At 47.4% G+C, this 22,470-nt stretch overlaps 9 protein-coding genes across 9 annotated transcripts; 5 read left to right on the plus strand and 4 right to left on the minus strand.

Annotated features, from left to right (window-relative positions):
* Positions 1–730: 730 nt before the first annotated feature.
* Positions 731–1,863, minus strand: BKA55DRAFT_528483 (uncharacterized protein; the record flags this gene model as incomplete). The annotated part of the gene is made up of 2 exons (XM_046189007.1): positions 731–1,089; positions 1,149–1,863. The coding sequence occupies 2 exons, from the start codon at positions 1,861–1,863 to the stop codon at positions 731–733; spliced, it is 1,074 nt and encodes a 357-aa protein (XP_046041862.1).
* A 911-nt stretch (positions 1,864–2,774) lies between these two features.
* Positions 2,775–4,527, plus strand: BKA55DRAFT_599594 (uncharacterized protein; the record flags this gene model as incomplete). The annotated part of the gene is made up of 2 exons (XM_046196417.1): positions 2,775–3,014; positions 3,067–4,527. 2 exons carry the CDS (start codon positions 2,775–2,777, stop codon positions 4,525–4,527), a joined length of 1,701 nt encoding a protein of 566 aa, XP_046041863.1.
* Positions 4,528–6,023: 1,496 nt separating this feature from the next.
* Positions 6,024–6,881, plus strand: BKA55DRAFT_599595 (uncharacterized protein; the record flags this gene model as incomplete). The annotated part of the gene is made up of 5 exons (XM_046196418.1): positions 6,024–6,278; positions 6,316–6,348; positions 6,382–6,486; positions 6,526–6,704; positions 6,857–6,881. 5 exons carry the CDS (start codon positions 6,024–6,026, stop codon positions 6,879–6,881), a joined length of 597 nt encoding a protein of 198 aa, XP_046041864.1.
* A 319-nt stretch (positions 6,882–7,200) lies between these two features.
* Positions 7,201–8,751, minus strand: BKA55DRAFT_668268 (L-Aspartase-like protein; the record flags this gene model as incomplete). Its single annotated transcript, XM_046197889.1, has 4 exons — positions 8,306–8,751; positions 7,744–8,252; positions 7,306–7,685; positions 7,201–7,222 (listed from the first exon to the last, which is right to left on the minus strand). The coding sequence occupies exons 1-4, from the start codon at positions 8,601–8,603 to the stop codon at positions 7,201–7,203; spliced, it is 1,209 nt and encodes a 402-aa protein (XP_046041865.1). The 5' UTR covers positions 8,604–8,751.
* Positions 8,752–9,200: 449 nt separating this feature from the next.
* Positions 9,201–10,960, plus strand: BKA55DRAFT_697592 (major facilitator superfamily domain-containing protein; the record flags this gene model as incomplete). The annotated part of the gene is made up of 6 exons (XM_046200403.1): positions 9,201–9,398; positions 9,457–9,610; positions 9,667–9,818; positions 9,873–10,048; positions 10,107–10,346; positions 10,402–10,960. The coding sequence occupies 6 exons, from the start codon at positions 9,201–9,203 to the stop codon at positions 10,958–10,960; spliced, it is 1,479 nt and encodes a 492-aa protein (XP_046041866.1).
* Positions 10,961–11,441: 481 nt separating this feature from the next.
* Positions 11,442–13,924, plus strand: BKA55DRAFT_217507 (fungal-specific transcription factor domain-containing protein). The gene is made up of 4 exons (XM_046185211.1): positions 11,442–11,716; positions 11,770–11,843; positions 11,898–12,875; positions 12,932–13,924. The coding sequence occupies exons 1-4, from the start codon at positions 11,600–11,602 to the stop codon at positions 13,842–13,844; spliced, it is 2,082 nt and encodes a 693-aa protein (XP_046041867.1). The 5' UTR covers positions 11,442–11,599; the 3' UTR covers positions 13,845–13,924.
* On the minus strand, positions 13,924–17,548 carry BKA55DRAFT_217510 (uncharacterized protein). Its single transcript, XM_046185212.1, has 4 exons — positions 14,709–17,548; positions 14,540–14,659; positions 14,385–14,491; positions 13,924–14,336 (listed from the first exon to the last, which is right to left on the minus strand). The coding sequence occupies exons 1-4, from the start codon at positions 17,402–17,404 to the stop codon at positions 14,005–14,007; spliced, it is 3,255 nt and encodes a 1,084-aa protein (XP_046041868.1). The 5' UTR covers positions 17,405–17,548; the 3' UTR covers positions 13,924–14,004.
* A 484-nt stretch (positions 17,549–18,032) lies between these two features.
* On the minus strand, positions 18,033–19,183 carry BKA55DRAFT_599600 (Pyruvate/Phosphoenolpyruvate kinase-like domain-containing protein; the record flags this gene model as incomplete). The annotated part of the gene is made up of 3 exons (XM_046196419.1): positions 18,033–18,583; positions 18,638–18,693; positions 18,750–19,183. 3 exons carry the CDS (start codon positions 19,181–19,183, stop codon positions 18,033–18,035), a joined length of 1,041 nt encoding a protein of 346 aa, XP_046041869.1.
* Positions 19,184–19,691: 508 nt separating this feature from the next.
* On the plus strand, positions 19,692–22,077 carry BKA55DRAFT_528312 (uncharacterized protein; the record flags this gene model as incomplete). The annotated part of the gene is made up of 3 exons (XM_046188995.1): positions 19,692–20,296; positions 20,347–21,242; positions 21,293–22,077. The coding sequence occupies 3 exons, from the start codon at positions 19,692–19,694 to the stop codon at positions 22,075–22,077; spliced, it is 2,286 nt and encodes a 761-aa protein (XP_046041870.1).
* Between the last annotated feature and the right edge of the window lie 393 nt (positions 22,078–22,470).

Below are 22,470 nucleotides of genomic sequence, written 5' to 3' on the forward strand. Positions count from 1 at the left end.
GAGCGAAGCAATAAATAAAGGAGTCTCTTTCTAAATGTAGTCAACCAGAGATCTTCCAGGCATACGCTCAACTTGGGGTTCGGTCAATCGCAGCGAGCAGAAACGAGCCTCGCACGTACGCTTACAATGTCACGATTTTGCGTGATTTTCCCATGAGTTGTTGTGTTTCCAGTTCGTGCCAGTTACATTCCGCTGCTGGCCAAAACGTGCCTTGCAAGACGTGGGGGCTTCGTGCAAGATCCTATCGTGGCAAATAGAGTATGCTCGAGAACCAGATCCGCTAATGCATGGCCTAGAAGAGAGTTTACACGGGTCGGAGTTGGAATTGCATTGATGTAGCAGACCGACTGGGTATCGTCGGGGTAGTGTTGCTCGGACATACTTGACCATGACACTTAGCCAAAACTGTGGTGGCATATGCACGATGAGTCACAATCCCGGCGTACACATTCCTAAGCCGTGAGGAGAATTGTGTTGCTGGCTGCCTAGTGAGCTTGGCGGCCGAGCTTTGCGTTTCAGGAAATCTAATTCAACTGCCTCTTGTTTCGCACTAAATATGTCTTTCCTATAACGTATCAGGAGTAGTGAACTAAGTATCCATATTACAAGTTGATGATAAAAGAACAAGACTATAAATTAACACCAAATTTAATCGTTTCTAGGCAATGACTTTCAGAGATAGTATTAAAACGCTTGAATAAAGAGAGACTATTTACAATATCACTTAGAACTATGCACTGCCTGCTGGAAGCAGAGGGGCGTTAGCTACAGCCTCAGACGTCTCGCGCTGCATATCATCAGTCCAGGTCGTGGTGTTTTGGCCGTTTTTATGCAGATACGCCAGTCTCTCCACAACGTGCTTTCCTGCATAGACTGCGCCATACTTCTGCGGGTTCACGGCAGTGCAACAAGCTTGGAGTGGCTCGACTAACGCATCTCGGTTAGGATGACCAAACCAGGCGATGGAGTAGCGTGCCGGGATAATCTCAGGAATGTTGCCGTCGGCATCAGCCTTTGGTTCTGGCTCCACAACGCGGTGCTCGGTAGAGATGAGGATGTCGTTGAACCAGCGGGACAAGAGGTCTCCAACTGTTCTTGGTTAGCCATTTTACCTTGCATGAAGGAATCTCCTGGGTTCGCTAGCTTACCGTTGATAATGGCGCATCCGGGAATCGGTGGAGCATCAATGTACTTCCCGTCGGCTCGGCGCACCTGCAGGCCCCCACTCTCGTCGTTGAAAAGTAGGGTAAGGGTGCCGTAGTCTGTGTGTGCCGAGGCCCTGGTCCTTTCTTTGAACGCAGCCCGAGTTGTCTCAGGGTAGTAGATGACGCGGAAGAAGTGGTCCTTTTCGTCAACATGAGGCTCAAAGAAGCCCCCATCGACACCGACTTGTTCTGCAAGAACACGAAGAAGAACAAGATGGACCTCATGACACTTCTCAAAGAAGAAATTCATGTCGTCTCGGAACTCAGGCCAGTTCTCGGGCCACTGGTTCGGCCTCGTAGGGTCGTTCTCTTTCCCAACATCGAAAGCTTCCTTGAGATCAGAATGGCGAGCATCTCCAGAAGTTCGAGCGGGAGAAAACCATCCATGAAAGCCTTTGGACTCTCCTGTCTCGACCTTTGCCTTTTCCGATACGGGTAGAGCGAAGAACTTCTTTGCGTGAGAGAAGAGATTTTCTTGTGCAAAGTCAGGGATGGAGTGGTTTGCCAGGTACACAAATCCAACGTTGACGAAAGCGTCGAAGAGTTTTTGCTTCTCTTTAATGCTGTCTTCCAGGACTCCTGGGGACCTAGAGATCGAGGGACCAATAATTTTGGCAAAGTCAATGACTGGGAGACTGGTGGTTTCTTTGGACGCCATTGTCAGAGATTATTTGACAACAATGAAATCTTTCAGTCTTTTTGGTGGAAGAGTATGAGAGCTTGGTATATCTGGTCTGAAACACTCCTGGATCTGACAAGCCTTGTTCAATTCTCAATTATGGACCTATGATCGATTTATGGATTAAGATTAGAACAAACTTTTAGACACATACTCAATCACCTACTACAACAGTATCATGTAAATGTCTCCTGATTGAAATGGCAAGCCGTGTATGCTTCCATTATTCACAAGCCATGTCTACTTTTAGCTGGTATAGACGATCCGGGCCGCATCGGAGCTTGATACCCTGTCAGCATACCCTGGACCAGTTCAACAGCAGGGATTACTATGCATATGTCACGGTGAAGTAGCTGTGTTCCCTTGGCAAAACTTATGCATATAGCCCGTATATCCATTGAAGTCCGACTAAGACTGCGCAAGCTGGTCGCGTCATTAAAGACCCTTATGTCGTGTAGAAGCGGAATTTGGGAACACAACCTGCTTATGTGATGCTCGAACCGCCACGTCATACCCTACGCTAACCTGAGAAAAGGCTAATAGATCTTCACGAGCCGTCTCGAGATGGTGAGTGATGTGCATTAGCTCTTACAAGGCTCGGAGTGTGCTGGAAAAATACGAGAATAGGAAGTTAATATCGCGAATGGCGTCAATTCCAGTTGCATGTTGAAACACAGTGAACAACTCCTGGGATTGTATTCCTCCTGATGTGATTTTCTGCCAGTAAGACGAGATTGTTGTATTGGATGGGGGTACATACCTGCCTACAAACCGGCGAACCAGGCTCATATTGGAGACCACAACAACTTCAATACTTAATACCTTGTTTTGAGATCAATGAGAAGGTCTTCACATTTCAACCTAAAGTTGCAATCTCCACTATCCTAAAAATGGTCTTTGAGTCAAAATTCCCTAAGGTTGACCCGCCTTCAACCGACGTGTTCAACTTCATCTTCAACACTGCTCGAGAGAAGTATCCTAAAGACAAAGTCTTATACCGGGTCCACGAGACCGGAGAGACTTTGACCTTGGAAGAACTTGAGAACAAGAGCCTGCGACTGGCTAGCGTTCTTGTCAAGAAATACGGAATCAAGCCCAATCATGTCATTGCATTCTTAGCTAATAACTCTGTAAGCCTTCTTTGCCTCATTGATTACGAAGCTTGTGACTAACATTCAACAGATAAACTATCCTATTGCATTCTTTGCAGCACTGGCAGCCGGAGCCACAATCTCTCCAATTCCAGTTCAGCAGGGACTTGATGCATTGGCAATTATTCCCAGACTCCAGCAAGCTGACGCCAAGTTGATCATAACTGACTCAACTCTGGCATCCATCACTAAGCCTGCAGCTGAAGCATTCAATAGCATTCCTCTGATCAGCCTAGATACATCTTCCGATGGAATCAGAAACATCGAAGATCTGCTTGCTGAAGAAAAGGAGCTCTTCAATGGGTTCAGACTCTCCACTCACGAGGAAACCGAGAAGCACTATGCTTTCATTTACCGTACAAGTGGATCATCCGGCAACGTCAAGTCATTCCTCACAACTCATGCTCACTGGGCAGCCAATCTCCTCACAACCCGCCTAACCGTGCCCTCCGACACAGATCCTGAGAAGGACGTTTGGCTCTCCTCTCTACCTTTTGCGTATGGAATCAATGCAAAGCTGAACCTCGGCCTCAACATCCTCCTCGGAATCCCTGTCATCATTCTCACTCAACCTTTTGATCAATCTACCTTTCATCTTATCGATAAATATGCCATCACCTTCTTGTTTGTCACCCCACCTCTTGCTGCCCAGATCGCAAAGTCGGAGAAGGTCGGTGTCACTTACGAGAGCATCAAATGGCTGCTATCCGCCGGAGCTCCTGTCCATACAAAGATCCGGGATGCAGTCCAAGACAAGTTCAACGGTGTTCGTCTGACTCTTGAATGGGGAACAACGGAGACTCTCCTCATCGCACTCCAAGTCGACGAGGCTTCTTCTGTGCCAGGATCAAGTGGCACTCTCGTCCACGGCTTCCAAGCCAGGGTGCTCGATATTGAGACCGGCAAGGATCTTGGTCACAACGAGCAAGGGGAGATCCTTGTGAGGAATACTCTTGCTCGTTTCGCCGGTTACAAGGACAATGAAGAGGCTAACAAGGACTTTGACGCTGATGGCTGGTTCCATTCTGGTGACGTCGGATATGTCGATGAGAATTCCAATGTCTTCATCGTTGACCGGCTGAAAGAGCTACTTCGTGTAGGCGACGGTTACGGTACCCACGCTTCGGCGGCTGAGTTTGAGGCTGTTCTCTTTGACCACCCTGCCGTAGCAACAGCCGTTGTGGTGGGTATTCGTGACCAAGAAACTCAACAGGAGCATCCTACAGCATTTGTTGTCCTCCAGCCAGACGCGACACCAAGCCACGGTTTAAACACTGAGGAAAGGTCTTCGGCCTTGGACAACTTGGCTAAGGAGCTGGAGGAATATGTTGAGACGAAACTGGGCAAGTTCAAGAGGCTTTCCGGTGGGGCCTATTTCGTAGAGAAGTATCCTTACGTAGGTTACAAGATCAACAAGAGGAGGTTGAAGGAGTTGGTACATGTTGGACCGTCGGCAGACAACTTCGTACGATGGATCGATGCTGCAGCTTGATCATGATGAATTTCGGTATTCATGTTCAATATTACATTGAGATTGTTACCAATATCTCATACATTGTAAGCGCCAGTCCTAAGGTCGCAAATTAGGAATGATTACCAGTGGCTAGTCCAAACCTGTCAAAAAGCTCCTCTCCAACCCAGTGACAACATTCATCCACTCCCTTAGTAAGCGCCATCATAATGACGCCCAGTTCCTCCATATCTTCCGGTCTCGCATCCGCGATATCGGAGTCCTAATTAGCAAATCGTATAGGTAACTAATTGCACTTAGAAACAGCTGACTCCCACTCAAACCGTGAAGCTGCACACCAAAGTGTTTTCTGCCCGAAAAACGACAAAACCTCAAACTCATGGTGCGCATCATCTCAGCCATTTAAGGAAGCAATAGATTACATGTAGACAATATCCAGCTATGACTGTTTGTCAGATAGTCTCAGCCAGAAGCCAGGTCTCCCAGGCATCAGAACCCTGAGTCGCCAGTAAAGCGGTTATGCTTTGTCCTGGCTCTTCAACACTCTTTATATACTGCTGTAAACGCCGGATACTATTTATAAAGAGTAACTATACATTCTCAGCATTTTCTCTTTGTCGCGCTTATGATGGCAATGCACCTTCACCCGCGACTGGAAACCAGAGTACAGCACCGTCTAGGACAACGAAGCCTACTAAGACGACTACATCCAACACAGTACCTTCATCAACTGAACTCCATATCAGGGTAGGTCTCCCACATCCTATATCTAACTAGCCTTCACAGGGTATGTTTTACTGACGTTCTGATCAGGAGGGCGGTATCGAAGGTTGCAAGGAGTACAAGCCGTTTCGAGTTCCACAAATATGCCAGGATATGTTGGACAATAACAACATCACCATCAAGGAGTTCTTCAAGTTGTATGTGATATTTCGCGTTCTCGTTGTTGAAGAACATCGCTGACGTAATATAGGAACCCGTCCGTGTGAGCTGAGTGTGGCAACTTTTGGCCTGGTAAGACACGAGAACCTCTTTACAGACGAGGCGACAAAAACTGGCTATGATTACAGATTATTAATACTTAGGTGTTATCTAGAGACCAGACCGTGAGACTCATCTCAGCGACTCTGAGGAAGGCAGCAGTGCAGACAAGTGTTGGTGTTTGAGGTCCCGGGCTTTGTGCCTTTTAGGTTATAGCTATTTCACTATGGACAGTGCCTAGTGATATTGATGTTTTGTGCTAGCAATAAGAGTGCATGAAATAATAAATAGATAGTATATAGCAATAGAAAATAGTCAGTTTTTATAAAGGTTTTCTTAAAAAGAAGTCTTTCTTACAAGTCCAGGGCATCTAGTAAGGTATGATATGGCCAGCTTTTCCATTTTGTTTGCTGCCTGCAGGCTCGTCATGTAACTGGACCCATTTATAAAACTCCAACAATACTCTATAATTAATCTCTACCAACTCAACTCAAGCAAATCTATAATCACCAGAAGCCAGCTACAGTCTACTTATAATGATCAGACTCAAGTGTTCTGCGAGTAAACAGTATGTTGTCAAATCTACGGATCACGCAGGCCGACCAGCCAAGTTGACCTGGAGCAACCCCCCAAGAGACATCTTAATGCCACTGCCAAGCATATTCTTCTATTTTGTCCATCCAGAATTCTCTCTAGATGATCTCAACATGAGGCAATTTTCAAGAGATATTCGGAATGGGGATGGTGATCCCATTCGATTTGAAGTGTTCCATATCCCTGGGGCCAGTGACGTTGACTGTGCCCAGCATTACCGGGACGAATTTTAAGGCTCGCGGCGATGTCTTCAAGCTGGTTCAAGAGGTCAAAAAGGCTTATTAAAGCTAGGAGGATAAGGGAAAAGATATTCAGTACGCAGCTAAACAAGAGCCCCATGGCAAGCTCCCTGGCCTTACTTCATCACAAAAGGGCACATATATTGGTTACCACGGTGTCATATATGTATATAAGGATCCTACATAGAAACGCAAAGACGAAGAGAAACCATTTGATATCGTTGATTTCGATCCAGCAATGACGTCGGAGGACTATGATCCTGGTGAACTGGAAAAGAGAGGACCGCAGCCCCCCTTTAAAACGACACGGGTGTCGGCTAAGAAAAAGTCCAAGGTTATACGGTACGAGGATCAAGGGATTTGGCTCTGGTTTCGCGACCATAGGTCTGGGGATTGGCGGCATCCAACCACATCGGCGACTAACGAGGCTTAGCACATGGGATGGACGTCGTAGTAGTAAAGTTAAGTTAAGGTGCACAAGTACACCCTTGTTTATATTTAATAATTATTTTTAGTTTTATTATATCTTTTTATAGCTATTTAATAGTATTATTAAATTAAATTAAATATATTTTAATTATTAAGATTATAAATTATAAAATATCTTTTAAAGTATTTTATTTAAGTTAAATAACTTTAAGATTTTATAATTTAAATTATATTTGTATTTATTATATTATATTAATATATTACTAAACTAAAATACTTTTATTTTTACTTTAATTATATATAAGGACTTTTATATAAACTTTTAAATATACACTTTAATATTAACAATTTATAACCCTATTTATTCCTGCTTTTGTTTTAAAGCTTAGAGGTCCCTACTTTTAATAGTTCGTCAACCATTAATTGACAGCAACCAAGGTATTGTGTGGGATTAACCAATGCCGTCAGCTGCTCTGTAGTTAAATGTTTTGTAACTTGCTCAATCTTTTGTAGGGATTCTATCAAGGATAGATTTCCCTCGACGGCAGACACGCACGCACCGTAGACGATTTCATGAGCCTCTTGTCGTCCTACAAACTCAGCGAGTTTCATCATGACAGCCTCAGCAACAATGAGCCCTCGTGTCGACTCAAGGTTGGCCTTCATTGCCCCAGCATTGACTTGTAGGCCTGATAGTGCAAAGTTTGCTTGATGAAGTGAGCCAACTACCGAGATAAACGCAACCGGAAGTGCAGCCCACTCTAGGTGCCAAGGTCCCGAGGCACGCTCAAAGTCTGATACCATACCATCTAATACCAGCCCTGCTTGTGCCCGAAGGATCTTAGATTGTGCTAGGATGATCTCGCTCGAAATGGGGTTTCGTTTCTGAGGCATCGTTGACGATGCTCCTCGATGAGGTACAAAAGGCTCAGCAACCTGGGAATCATTTCATGTCAGTTCACGTTTATTGAAAGAGATGGCGATATTCGCTTACCTCATTAAGCTCGTTAGACGACATAATCATCAGATCAAGCGCAATCTTTCCCAATGAACCTCCAATCAATGCCAAAAAGTTAACAACCTCAGCAATGGTATCTCGAGCGACGTGCCAGGTGATAACGGGGTCCTTGAGACCCAAGATGGCGGCTAGCCTCTTTCGTACCCGAATACCGTCATTTGAGCTACCTAGCGAAGCTAGAGTACCAGCAGCGCCGCCGAATTGCACAAGAAGGCACCTTTCCTTGATTTGTTGGAGACGCTCAGCGTGACGTCGGAGCCCAGAAAGCCAAACACCACATTTGTAACCGAAAGTGATTGGTAGAGCGTGTTGTAGATGTGTTCGACCTGCCATTGGCGTGTCGCGGTACTTGGAAGACATCGACTCGAGGGTATTAATTGTTTCATCGATGTGGCGCTCCACGATTGCGATACCGCTCTTGATCTGCAGTTGCGAAGCCAAGTCCATGATATCTTGTGTCGTAGCACCCCAATGGATGTATCCGGCTTGTCTCGTTAGCTACCGCAATCCTCAATTCAGATAGTGGTTGTGTGCTTACATTGCTGATGAGGAACCCAAGAAGCCATTTGTTCGACGAGACCAAGGATGGGGTAACCAACAACCTCTGCCCTCTTTGCAAGCAAAGGCCAATCGATTTTTGATACATCAGAATGCTCACGAATGACTTTGGCAGTTCCCGAAGGAATCACGCCTTGGTCTTCCTCTGCTTGAGCCAGGGCGCATTCTGCCTCGATTAATTTCGAGACATATGATCGTTCAGAGAAGCACTCTCGAATCTCTTCAGTTCCGAAAGTGTCTCTGAACAGAAAAGTATCATGAACGGTAGCAGCAGCCATTGTTGCGTGTTTAAGGTGCTCAAAGACTTTGAGGCTAGAAAGAAACAAGCATGAATCTAGGGTCTCATGCCAAAGGACGTGGAGGTTTATGTATGCACTCGCTTGTCATGACAGGTCCACAGCAACACCGGCACCAAAGATCGGTGGCCCGCTGGAAGATAACCAATCACTATCCCTATCCCGATGCTGTTGTTCGATTTTCAAGAATAGTGGAGAACGGGATACGGCGTTGGGCTCGCTTAATGCGGGATAAGCATGACTCGCGCAGGCGGAATAACGGAATAGCGGGATAGCGGCGTAAAGGCTTCCCCCATGATCAACATAGATCGATTGTCCAACGGTTTGCCTTCGCGCTTCTCCGCATTCTCCCCACGACTAATTCTTCTCCATGGGGTATACAGCTGGAATGTTTAGCTTGACGGCGTGGGCTAGAAACTGGCTCCAGAGGTTTATAAGAATGTGACGAAGGCTCTCGATTTGGCATCCATTCTCATGCTCTCCAGACTTCAAGTTCAAGTTCCTGGTTTGTTTTCGCCTTGATCTACCCACAACAAGCTTTTCTTTTGCCACTTCTTCTGCATACTCTTTAACGCAGCCATGACTGTCCCTTCGGAGCCCCGAATTTCCGCCTCTTCAAAGGATGCGAAACCTAACACTGGCTTCGAGGCCGTTCACGATGGGAAAGTCCTCGAGCAGAATGGAGTTGATGATTATCGCGGAGACTACTCGGGTGCTGCAACCAAGACTGACCCTGCTGAGATTGCCTTGGTCCGCAAGCTCGACAGGATGATAATGGTGAGACTTGAATCCAAAGATTACCGTTATCTTCATGCAGAATTGCTGATTGAGTAAGCCTATTCTCTGGGCCATGTACTTCCTCAACTACCTCGATCGAAATGCTCTACCCCAAGCACGCCTGAATAGCCTCGAAAAAGACCTGAACCTCAAAGGTGTTCAATACAACACCGCCATCTCGATTCTATTTGTTGGTTATCTCTTGATGCAAAGTATGCTCTACAAATCCATTATCATGACTCTCAACACTAACCCTAGCGTTTCACAGTTCCCTCAAACATGTTCATGACACGAACCCGACCGTCCATCTACCTATCCTGCTGCATGATTTGTTGGGCCGCCGTGTCAGCTTGTACCGCAACTGTCACGAATTACTCTGGCCTGATTGCTTGTCGGTTCTTCTTGGGTTTTGTTGAGGCTGTAAGTACTGCCAGCTTCCATTTGCACCTGCAGGTGCTAAGTCTGTAATCACAGCCATTCTATCCGGGCGCCCTCTATTTGCTATCGATCTACTACACTCGGAAAGAACTCGCTACACGCATTTCGCTGCTCTACACTGGCCAAGTCGTAAGCACCGGCTGTTCAGGGCTTATCGCGGCAGCAACATTCTCTACACTTGACCAAGTCAAAGGAATTGCTGGTTGGCAGTGGTACGTCAACAACTTCCAATCAGTTACAAGGCTTAGTTACTAACGCGTAAACCTTCAGGCTATTCATCATTGAAGGCTCAGTGACCGCTCTTATCGCCGTCTTCGGCTTCTTTCTACTCCCCGATGACCCTTCTGAGACTCGATGGCTCACCCCTGAAGAGCGCGAACTTTGTATCAAGCGAATCAGTCGAGATACTGTCGGCCAGCAGGTTCGAGGCACAACTTGGGAAGGTCTCAAGCAAGCTTGCAAGGATCCTCGAACCTGGCTTTTCTGTCTTATGCAGAACCTCCATATCAGGTACGTTGCCTCCAGATGTCGGTTTTACTGGCCAGTCATGCTAACTAGATTTCAGTGCATGCTCCTTCAATAATTTCTTCCCGACCATCGTCCGTGCCATGGGATTCAAGTCTACTACGGCGTTGCTTCTCACCGCGCCCCCATATTTTGTTTCTGGCATTCTTGGTATCCCATTCGCATGGTCGTCTGGCCACTTCAACGAGCGGACCTGGCATATCACTGCAGGCCTCTCTCTGGCTGTCATCGGATTTGTGATGTCATGCGCGACTGTCAACGTAGCAGTGCGATATACAGCAACTTTCCTTTATGCTACTGGCGCTTACTCGGTTGGATCTGTTATTCTGGGCTGGGTCAGCAATACCCTCTCTCAGACTCCTGAGAAGAAGTCGGTTGTGTATGCTCTGGTCAATGTTACAGCCAACTTGGCTTACATCTACTGCGCCTACCTTTGGCCTTCATCAGATGGTCCCGATTATCTCATGGGATTCTCTACCATGGTGGCCTTTGCTGCCACGAGCATCATGTGTGCCTGGGCTATGAGGTTCTGGTTGAAGAGACTCAACCGCAAGATTCTTGAGTCAGAGAACGAGGCAGTTGCTCTTTATGCCTACTAGAGGACTCTGACTTTACATAAATGGGTTTTGAATCTGGGCCTACTGGTAACTCAAAGCAATTGAACTTTGTAAAGATGTTGAAGGTCTCAGAGATTAGCTTGAACAATTAGGATATACACAGTTGTCTCTTAGAACATGCTCTCAATGCCCTGACAATTAGAAGCATTAGATGCTTTCATAACGTCTAAGTAGATAAACAATTGAGTTGCGTATATATGAACATGGTTGAGTAGATATACGTTTTCATTGCTCCCGAATTTGGTGTCTTGCCCTCTTAGAGTCTGCAATCTTAAGCTGTATAATAAACTGATCAGAAAGGTTACTTGTGGATCTCTTGGATTGCCTTTAAATTGGTTGTATCATCTCTCCCCCTCCTACACTTCCGATTTCGCTTAGTCAACCGACCCCGCACATGACAGTGGAACAACTTTTCGTCATTTCTCGGACAGTGCACACAGGATCTTTGTAACCTTCATAATGTCTTCAACTCATGACGAAGCGCCCTCAAACTCGTCAACTAGTCGAGTTCCAGGTCAAGTATGGTATGCTATCACCGCCCTCTGCAATTCATGACCACTTTTGGGGTGTCTTCTACTAATACCAGTTGGATAGTGATCGTTGTCGACGGTATGTCCTATAATGAAGACTGCAGCTTGTTTTAAACCATGTCAACACCAACAAGATAATCTGCAATCGGCGTTCCCCACTAACACAGGCCTTAGAAGAAAGATTCGATGTCACGGCCAAGACAATGATGTAAGCAATCTGCGTCTTCCCCTTGTCTAAGTGTTGCTGATCCCTTCTTGTAGTGTTCTCCATGTCTCCAAGCCAATGTTATCTGTGTTACAACCGCAAAGTTGAAGAGAAATAGGAAGCGCAAAAGGCAAGGCGTCACTTTCTACCATGTGCGACCCGATCGCTTCCTAACATGTTGTAGTTTCTACGAGGCCGAAGGCGTTGAGCAGCGCCGTGAAACACCACCGGATGTTTCTCAACATGCCACGGACACCGGTTATCCTCTACAGAATGCAGCAGTTCCAATCTCTCCGACAAGTACCATAACTCCCCGGCCGCTTCCCTTCCAGCCGGCTGCTCAAGGAACAGCACTCCCTACTACGTCCAGGTCATCTAGCCATCAAATGAGCACCGCCCAAGCCCTCTCTCAGCCTGTTGCTCTAAACCCAACGAAGGAGCCTGTGATTGGCCATATGGGCCGCCTTGTAGCCGATGATCGACAAGCATCTATGTTCGGCGGTTCAACTACAGGCGTCCACTTCATAAGTCAAGTTGAACAGCAGCTTCAACTTCTCCAGATGCATAAGGATGCACTCCCCAGCTGTGCATATGGCCTATACCTACATAGTCCCTGGGGAGCTTCAGTCCACAGTTCTGGATCGCCAGTGGCGGACATCATCGCTCAACTTCCTCCGAGCACAATTAAGATTGTGGAAGCGACCATAGACCGGTGGACACCATTATATCCCATTGTTCACAAGTCATCGACAATTGATGCTATTCAAAGGTTACTGAGCTTGTATCAAAGTCCAGGCTATGATGTCGTTATCCTTTACCAAACAATCAGTCTACTTGCATTAGGAATGATTGGCCAGAGAGGAGATTGTACACAACAACATAATCACTTTCTATGTGCTTCTGAACCTTTTTACATTATTTCCACTACTTTGTTAGACAGTGTTATTGGCCAACCATGTTTGCAAAGCTTGCAGGGTTTAGTAATCACACAGATATATGTTCAGCTGTCAGGGCGCTATTCAACAGCATCCCATATATCCGGTCTAGCTACTCGACTGGCTCAGACTTTGGGGTTGCATCGACATTCTGGTCGGTTTAAGTTCGACCCCCTCGAGACAGAACTGAGAAGACGGGCATGGTGGTGCCAATATTCCTTAGATGCGTATGCCAGCAAGTCAATTGTTTGTCCTGTTGCGTTGTTACTGACTGCATACCCAGGTTCTCAAGCGCTTATCATGGAATGCCCCGTCTGATTCGTGATCAAGATGTTGATACCGATCTCCCGACAAGTGTCGACCATGACCTCTTATCTCGCACTCACGTCGAATTCCCTTTACCAGGTGAGCGATCACAAGTAGATACAGCTATTAGTCTGTTCAAGCTTGCTCGCATCATTGGCCGTACTCTCGAAGACCTATATACTACAACCCGGCGCCGAGGGGGCGTAGCTAAAATTACACGTCTACAGGCTGAGCTCAACATGTGGGAGCGGGTCGTTCTTGAACCTGAGATTGACCCTGAGCTGTCCACGCCAGTGACTAGCAAGCTTCTAGAGGCCACATTTTTGAGAGTTGCACACTGCGTTGCTACAATTCACATACATCGACCAGCTTTGTCGTTTACAACTGCAGACCCCCAATTCGTTTCATCTCTCAAAGCGTGCGGACAGGCTTCCGCTAGACTTGTTGAGTTATTGTCTTCTAGTTTAAGTATTCTGGGAACAAATCATGCCGCAAGTCAAGTCATGGCGGGCGACTGGCCAGAGACTATGCTTGTCACCCTTCTTTATCCCAATGGAATACACATGCTTTGGCAAGCAGGGTTAACAATCCTCTTCACGGGCTGGAAAGGGTATCCCGTAACAGTTGACCAAGACGAGAACCTGATACAGTTATGTATTGCAACCCTAAAGGAGTTTCACAGGCACACAGATGATATTGGGAATTATATTGGCCAATGTGCTGATGTTTTGGACCTACTTTGCAAGAAGATCTTCTCGGATTTGGAAACACTACCTGATCTTGAGCAGCTCCAGTGGAATATTTGGGATTGGCCAATAGCATCAGCGCTCGAACTTGTAAATACTCTTGATATAATACCCTTGGACTTGAACTTAAATTCATTTTCATAAATATAAAAGTTATACTATAGTCTTTAATACTATAGAATTAGCATAGCTATAATAGGATCTAAAATGCTTACCATTTTAGGGACAATATATAAATGGCTTCACTGTGCAATTTCTACCAGTGCATCATGTCCATGGCAACTCCAAATACTCCATTCCACAACTACCAAGATAAATCTGTCCTTCCCTTGCTATCCAAAGAATCAGTATCGATCCCATAGCCAACTCTCTTCCCTCCCTTGACCTTTGGTGCCGTCAGATGTCGAAATACTCCTTTTCCAAGCCTGCTATATAACGGAAGAACACCACCAGACTCGACCAGAGCTTCTTCAACGTCTGACTGCACATAGGGAAAGGTCGCATCTGTGCCTGCAATATGAATTGTCTTGTTATCTTTGTTGATGGTGATAACTGCGTCTTCCAGCGCAAGTTCGTAGAACCGATGGTCTTGCACCTTTATGCTGAATAATCCCATGTTAAGTTGATTTCTCTCATCTGGATACGTCAGCTATAGTTCGTTTTGGTTGCAAGTCGTGGGCATACAGATGAATGCGAACCCTTTCGCTATCACTGCCTCTACGCCCGCTCCCTGGAGGGCCCTCACAGCGTCTTCACGTGAAGATCCACTGCCAAATCCATGTTCGGCAACTCTTTGTCATATTAGCGTTTGTCAAACAAAAGAGTTGCAAGAGACTTACATGACAGTTGAACCATTCTTGGCCTTGTCCCTGAACTCTGGGCGGAAGTACTGAAAGCAATGGCTTCCGAGATCAGCATTGTCAACACCCGGCATGAATTCAGCAGGGATGATCGCATCACTGTCATTGTCAGTCAAGGTTATTCACATTGGGACCTGGGTTGACTTACGTATCAACATTCTCTCCAAATCGTTGTACCTTAGATCGAATGGTCCTCGTAGTAGTTGGTCCAACTGCAGAGTCGCTGCTGTTGAAGAGGATGGGTACGGAGTTCGATGATATCTCAGGCCTCGGCTCGCTAATCTTCAATCCTGGTTGACGTCCACTAGATCTACCTCCACTGACAAGTCTCTCGAGCTTTGCGCTATCTAGCTGATCAAGCAAGAACTTGGGATCCGTGACAGCCATGTCAAAGCTTGAGGCAGCCACAGCAGCTGCGCAAGTAATGTTGCCGAAACTTCCCTTACCCATTCTGTTTCTGAAGTTGCGGTTTTGAGAGGACAGCCAAACTTCTCCTTCTCCAGCGACATCAACGTCGTTAATTCCAACACAGTAGGAACAGCCAGGTGCACCGACCTCAAAGCCAGCCTGTCTGTAAATATCCAGCAAGCCATGTTTGTCAAGGTTCTTGATGATAATCAGACTTCCAGGCGTGACGCGGCGTTTTCCATGGCGAGATGGTCGCATACCTGCATACAGCCCAGCCTCAAGTACCAGAGCGCCAACAATGAGGTCCTCTTCGGTTGTTGTGCAGGCACCAATGAAGCATCCGTCGAGCTTCATACCGGCCCTTTCATGAATTGAGACAACATCATCCGGGTTCGGATGCAGCGCCATCGTTAAGCGGACTTCTGAGAGATCGATAGTCTTCACATCGACATATCGAGCGTCTGGGTCTGCACGGAAGAAAAGACCACCTTCTCGGTGCTCAGGAAGCTTTCGACGTGCGATCCATGCCGAAGTCTCTTCGTCAGCCTCAAAGCAAGTACCCATGCCGCCAAACTCGGTTGTCATATTGGCAATGGCGAAACGCGCGTCCATAGATAACTCCATCAGACCAGGACCGCCATACTCAACAGCTCGCTGAAACGCAATAGTGTTGCGTTTGAATAGGCCCAGTATATGAAGAATGACATCTTTGCCACCAACTCCAAAAGGAAGTTTTCCCACGAAGTTGATCCTGCAAACCTCAGGCACGCGAAACCAGGTTTCACCAGTGACCATGGGCATGACGACGTCAGCTGCCCCAAAGCCAACAGCGAAAGACCCCATGCTCCCCGCTGAACAGGTATGTGAGTCGCTTCCAACAACAACACGACCAGGCTGAGCACGTTCACGAGTGAAGTCAGTGTGCATGATACTCGTGTTGGCGGGAAGAAAGTCGATGATCTTGGCCTCTCGTCTGAAACGCTCCGCTTTGGCGATGAGACCTTTTTGACGAGGTTGATGGTTTGTGCGAGGGTCAACTGTATGGTCTACTGCGAGCCAGAGACGATCGTTGCGGAATGGGCGAGGTCTTCCCATCTGGTTGTAAGTCTTCTCCATGCCACCCCAAAGAAGCTCGGATGTGAGTGTCCAATCGACCTTGACGCAGATCATATCTCCCGTCTCGACATATGGCTTGGTCAGACCTATACCGGCGTGTGTTAAGATCTTCTCAATGACTCCCATACGTCGGACGTTTGTGATGCCTTGTGCTGATAGAGGCGACGACTTAACTGCCGGGAAACTTGCAGCATCGGCTGAGTTCAGAGCCTCTAAATAGTAGTCAAAGTTGTGTAAAAGAGTATCCATGAACTCCTTCGGTGATGCCGTACCACCCAGGTCAGTCGTCCTTGTGTCGGATCCGACTTGGTCGATAGGATCAAGAGTTCGTCGGATAGCTTTTGATAAGGCCGTAGCTTCAGGTTTCAGACCCAGAGAAAGCTCAAGCATTAACGCGACTGCTTGGACGATACCAAGCGGATTCACCTCGCTACCTCTTGGTTTGAGATTGAATGGTTCAAAGACACCAGGTGCCTTGCCTTTACCATAGATGGTGGACACAGCTGCTGATGCCAGAATATCTGACGACTTGAGTATGCCACTAGCCTGATCTGACAGGATATCGCCGAACATGTTTTCCGTCAGGATGATTCCGTTCAGGTTTTGGGGGTTTGATGATAAGACCATAGATGCATTGTCAACCAGAACATGGTCTAGCTGAACCTGAGGGATCTCGTTGCTGAAGACATCTGTGACAACAGATCTCCATAATCGGGAAGTCGCCATGACATTGGCCTTGTCAACAGAGTGAACTCGCTTTGGTGGGTTGAATTGCATAGCATATGTGCCAGCTAGCCTTGCCAATCTCTCAATGGTTGAACGAGAGTAGCTGGTGGTGTCGTATGCTTCACAACCATCTCCAGCTTCTTTTTTTCCTCCATAGTAAGTACCACTCGTCAGGTCTCGGAAGAATGTGATGTCAAGACCTTCGACTGACTCTGGCCTATAAGAGCTGAGTTGTATAAGCGAATCCGATGGAAATTTGACGGGTCTGATGTTGGCGAAGAGTCCAAGTTCTTGTCGGAGTGCCAGCAATCCCTTTTCAGGCTCAATGCCATACTTTGAATCACCGCAGGCGCATACAATGGTAGCATCAGATTGGCGGCACGCTTCTAGTGTGGAGGTTGGCAGGGCGCTTCGGTCCCCAGTTGCTAACGCCACGCCTCCGAAATCGTGTCTGGATATTTGGAATGCAACATCTGGACGAATGTGTTCGATAAGATGTAGTACTTGTTCAACGCACGATGCTAGTTGCGAGCCGTGCGCATCTCCTGGTAGGAGTGCTATTCGGAATGATAATTGATCTTTGATTAGAGGCATGTTGATGGCTTAGAGTTGCTTGGTTGGACAGATCATTCAACATCACAAGACTCGCAATTAAATAGCCCGAGAGGCAATACGACGAGACGAAGAAGCTTCCGACATCGGAAGATCAACCGAGGATACAGGATTCCAGAATAAGCCCAGGTCGAAGTGATGCTGACCTTTGCCATCCCCCTCACTTGGTTGTATGCATGACGGTCCGCCCTTACCCGGTCTTAGCGCCATTTTGTATGCTACACCACGACGGCCCCGATCAGCAACATCACGGCTCAGTCTCATGATCGGTGATCGGCAGAAACGTTTCTTGTAGTGGAACGAGTGTCGCGGGGCAAGATATGTGCCACTAAGAGCCAGACTTTATTTGATGGAGGCGACAAGTGATTGAGGCTGGTGACAATGTTTGAGTCGCCTTCACCATCGCTAAGCAGAAAGGTCAATAACAGGGGTATCCAAGAAACATCGATATCTGTTGTTTGTATTATCATGACATGTATTCACGTAACTAATTATGCCAAAAGATGGATGCTCCATTGACTTAGATCACTTAGAATAACTGGTACTCTCTTTCGATTGAGTCGGGCTGTCTCTACTGAATTTAAGACGGTAGTGTCTTCAAAGCCATTGTCTAATCCTTCCACTGGTGGCCATTGGCTCCATTAGCCCTTCCCTCATATTGATACCTCTCCTCAATCTCGAAGTACTTGTTAAAACCAACGCCCTCACAAACCTCTTCATACGAAAGAACAACAGGAGGCTTCCCAACCGTCATAGAACCCTTGATATTTTCCAATGTCTCCCGTATACTCTTAAGCTTAGCAGCAACAAGAGTCCAAGGATAACAGACAATGCTATAGCCAAGCTCAGCAAGATCCTTTGCAGAGAGGTTCTGTGTTTTGCCACCCTCAATGATATTGGCAATAACCGGGAAGTCCAGATCCTGACGAAGACGTGCCATGGATTCGCGATCAGGGAGGGCTTCGACAAAAACCGCGTCAACCCCGATCTCAATGGCTTTACGTGCCCTGGTTAGTGCCTCGTCGTATCCGTGAATCAGACTGTCTGTCCGGGCGAGGATCCAAATGTCCTGACCCTCGTTCCTAGCGTCGACGGCGGCTTGCCAGCGAGCGTAGGCTTCACTGCGGGAAACTACGCTTTTTCCAGCGGTGTGACCGCAGCCTGGCCACTCAAGGTTAGCACGAGTTTTCTTGTCATGAGGGTGTCTTGACGTACGCTTTGGCCACGATTGGTCCTCGATCATGATCCCAGCAGCTCCAGCCTGCGCAAATCTGTTGATCGAGTCAGTTGCTATCTCTTTTCGCTTTGGCGTTGGACCATTACATACCCCTGGACCGTTCGGCGAACATTCATTGGGCTTCCATAACCAGTATCACCGTCTACCAGAATAGGAACATTAACCTCCCTGGCAACCTCTTGGACCTTGTTGACAACCTCCCCGAAAGCAATGTACCCAGTATCAGGGAGTCCAAATGCAGACGCCATAGCATACCCAGCAAGAAACACTATAGGAAAACCAGCCTCCTCGCACAGACGAGAACTCAAGGCGTCGTAGCTGCAGACATTGGCGAGAATCTTAGAGGGATCCCCGTGCGCCTCTTGCACCATGGCTCTGAGTCTGGATGTTTGCAGGGAAGGTCTTGCCCCCCTACAGTTGGCGTAATCAACAGTGACTCCCTTTCCATTGGACTTGACAGCTGGATACTGGCTTGCCTCGAAATGGAAAGGGTAGGGGTTGTTGTTGACGATGGACTTGGACATGGTGGCCAGTTTACTGATATGCGAGTAGTGAAGTTGAAGTTGTTGAGCTGTATGTTTGTTTCTTCTTCTGTTTGTTGGTGCCTTCTTTTTCCTCTTGATTGATCAAACTGTTATTGACTTTATACCCAATTTCCCCCCCTCCCCTCAACGAGGTGTTTTGTCGAGATGGCCGATGATCGGTGCCGACTCGGCAGTCCTGGTCATTACTGTGTGGAATTGCTACATGTATTTAGGTCTGACAAGTCCACCTTAGCTATGGAGGCAACAGGCCTACGAATAGTCATTGTTGCGTCGTGGGCTGTCACGTCTAGGGCTGTCAGTGGAACTACCGGACTAAGCCGGATACAGACGGACCGACACGGATACTACCGGCCCCGGAATGATCATCCCCTCGCCAGCCACTTCACAACCCAGACCATCAACGATTATCGACCCCGGTTCTATACCGAGAATTTCTGCATTTTTCTGGGCATATCACTTCCACTCTCTCACAGACCATCCATCCGCAATGGAGAGTCCGGATCATTCCAGCAGTACCCGACAGTTCAAGCGCAGCTATGTCGCATGCGTCTCGTGCCGAGCCCGTAAATCAAGGTGCATCATCAAAGACAACCCTCCCTGCGCTAAATGTGCCAGGGAACATCGCGAGTGTCGGTTTGATCGCCGACCCAGGGCCCCCAAGCATCGCGATGCCCCGAAATGGACTCGTGGCAATGCCGTGGACGCTGCGCCCGCATCTCAAAACCTTCAGGCGGCGAATCCCTCCCCCTCGGAAGATCTTGGCTTTAATTCGTCGCCAAATAACACGAATCATCCACTGTACAATCGGGTGCAGTCGACGATAGTCACTGGAACTAATGATGCCCTGGACTTTCTGTCAAGCGCTGCAGGACAGCATAGCATTGCTGGTTCAGCACCATCTCAAGGGCATCCTTCAGTGACTAATGTTCCGTCTGATGGCCCCAAAGTCGTATCGGGTGGATCTAATGGAGTCGGATTTACCATCACAGCCCTTTCAGAACCAGATGATGCTTGTCTGGATATGTGGGACAAATGTCGCTTCGTCCGTCAGGGCTGGTTTACGGCCCAAGAGGCTGTCACCTACATCGACCTGTGAGTCTACTGCTGCTCTATATCTTCGACTCTCACACTAACTACAGTAGTTTCTTCGAAAAGCTTGCTCCACTATCCCCTGTAGTGCTTGATCAATTCCGCAGCCATGCATCTCACGAACATCTCGTTTATAGGGAAGCCATGCTATGCTGCACACTCCTCATGATAGCATCTCGATTCTTCACACTACCAGGTGCAGGCGGTACTTCTAGAAGCCACTACGTTCACCAGCGTCTTTGGAATCATTGTGAAGTCCTTATCCGACGCATTGTGCTAGGACAAGAGAAAACATCAACATCCCAAACAAGAACAATCGGCACAATAGAGAGTCTAGTCTTGATATCCGATTGGCACCCTCGTGCACTACATTTACCTCCAGAGACAGATGGCTGGGATGGTCTTCTCGTAACACCTGGGTATGATCGAGTCAATCGGAAGCATATCAACAACGAAGTTCCTCTTATTCGTTGGCGAGAAGATGTCTTTGAACCAGCTAAGAGGGCGAACAGAATGTCATGGATGCTTCTCGGTATGGCTAATAATCTTGCCTACGAACTTGGGATCTTCTCGGGCCATTACAGCGACGCAAGCCAGGCTACCAATGGTGAAGTACTTCGTGGCCGTCGAGCTCAAAAGCTCCTCTACAATTATTTGACGCAGACCGCCACTAGACTTGGCTATCCTTCTGTATTTCCAGAGGGCATATCTGTAATTGCATCTCGCCTGTCCATGCCAGATACGAGTGAACCAATTGACCAGTCCTGGATATCTTATATGGACCTCAGTTTAGAGCTTACCCAACTGTCGCGTACAGCATCTTCGATGTTCTTTCATTCGGCAACCCATCTTCAAACACAAGTACTCGGAGATCACTATGTGGATCTCCTTGAACACTTTTCTTTATCTCTGTCAAAATGGCAGGAGAAGTTTGACGCCATGAGCCAAGGTAATCCATATCTAGCGTCAGAAGTGTTTCTCGGCTAACTTAGTCGCAAGACATCGCCTCACCTCTCAGAGATACCCTGTCGGTCGAGTTCCATCACCTCAAAGCATGTACAGGTGCCATCTCCATACAAGCTGTAGTAGCAAGAGCCTCCTCCGCCGGCTTCACAGCCGCCAGCACGAACCCTGACGAAGCATTATCAGCATTCATAACCCCGAAAGACGCCAAATTCTTACAAGACGTCATCTCTGACACCAAAAGGGTTTTACAAATCGCAACAATGAGTAATTTCAAGAGCCATCTCCCTTACGCCCCAGCTCGTGTCAAGATTAGCGTCATTAGTTCATCTGTATTTCTGCTCAAGGCTCTCAGCGTTGGCTCCACCCATACAGACGTGAACGACGCTTTGTATACTTTAGATCAATGCACATCAACGCTTAAGCGGTGCCCTGCGGATGATATGGACTTTGCATTGAGATATGCGGATCTCATTGAGAAGCATACTGCACAATTTCGAGCCCATCTCACCCAGTCCAGAGGTCTAGGTTCTGGTAACCACAGCGGGCGGGCTTCAATTCCAAGGAATGTGACTCAAGCGGAGACTGGTATTGTTGGTCCAAACTCGTTCTTGTCTGGTCTGGATTCTCAACAGCTTGGAGACGATGGGGCGATGATGAACTTTGATATGGGGGATACATGGGTATCTCTTCCATTTGATTCGAGCATAGCTCCTTTTGGTGAAGGGTGTGATCAAGTTGCTTTAGGATTGGATGTTGACGCTTTGAACTTCTTGTGGAGTTTACCTGAGCTGGTGCAGGGCGAGACCGGCTTCGCTTAGCTACAATATTAACATAGACATTTGCACATGTTTCTGCCGATTGGTGTCCCTTGACTATCCTTGTGTGCTTTTCCAGCGCTCAAGGTTGGCTCATACGCTTCAGTAGGGTTGCGACAGCATTCAATGATCTCGCATGGCTTCAGGCCTGTCATTCATGAATGTCCGCCGACGTTCCAGATCCTTAGTTTCCGGTTGCCACGACGGTCCGGAGACATCCGCCTGTATCCGGTGTGCAGGGGCTGCAAGGCGTGGCTGGCCAAGACAGCCAAATGGAAAAGATTAACCGATGTTGCGATCCGTGAATCCTTTTACAATGATCGTGACTTGATGAAACAGCATATGCTGCGACTCTGAAGCACCGGCTGGGTATATACTGCCGAAGAAGTTGTGTCT

Source organism: Fusarium redolens (genome assembly GCF_020744475.1).
Source record: "Fusarium redolens strain MPI-CAGE-AT-0023 chromosome Unknown BKA55scaffold_29, whole genome shotgun sequence".
Taxonomy (NCBI): Eukaryota; Fungi; Ascomycota; class Sordariomycetes; order Hypocreales; family Nectriaceae; genus Fusarium; species Fusarium redolens.

Excerpts from the sequence above, each read along its gene's own strand:
- BKA55DRAFT_217507 (XM_046185211.1), top strand. The coding sequence starts at position 11,600 with ATGAAGACTGCAGCTTGTTTTAAACCATGTCAACACCAACAAGATAAT. Across the intron at positions 11,844-11,897 it reads AGAAATAGGAAGCGCAAAAG|TTTCTACGAGGCCGAAGGCG; the intron begins GCAAGGCGTCAC and ends AACATGTTGTAG. Across the intron at positions 12,876-12,931 it reads TGCCAATATTCCTTAGATGC|GTTCTCAAGCGCTTATCATG; the intron begins GTATGCCAGCAA and ends CTGCATACCCAG.
- BKA55DRAFT_217510 (XM_046185212.1), bottom strand. The coding sequence starts at position 17,404 with ATGCCTCTAATCAAAGATCAATTATCATTCCGAATAGCACTCCTACCA. Across the intron at positions 14,660-14,708 it reads TTTGGAGAGAATGTTGATAC|TGATGCGATCATCCCTGCTG; the intron begins GTAAGTCAACCC and ends TGACAATGACAG. Across the intron at positions 14,492-14,539 it reads AAGAATGGTTCAACTGTCAT|AGTTGCCGAACATGGATTTG; the intron begins GTAAGTCTCTTG and ends AATATGACAAAG.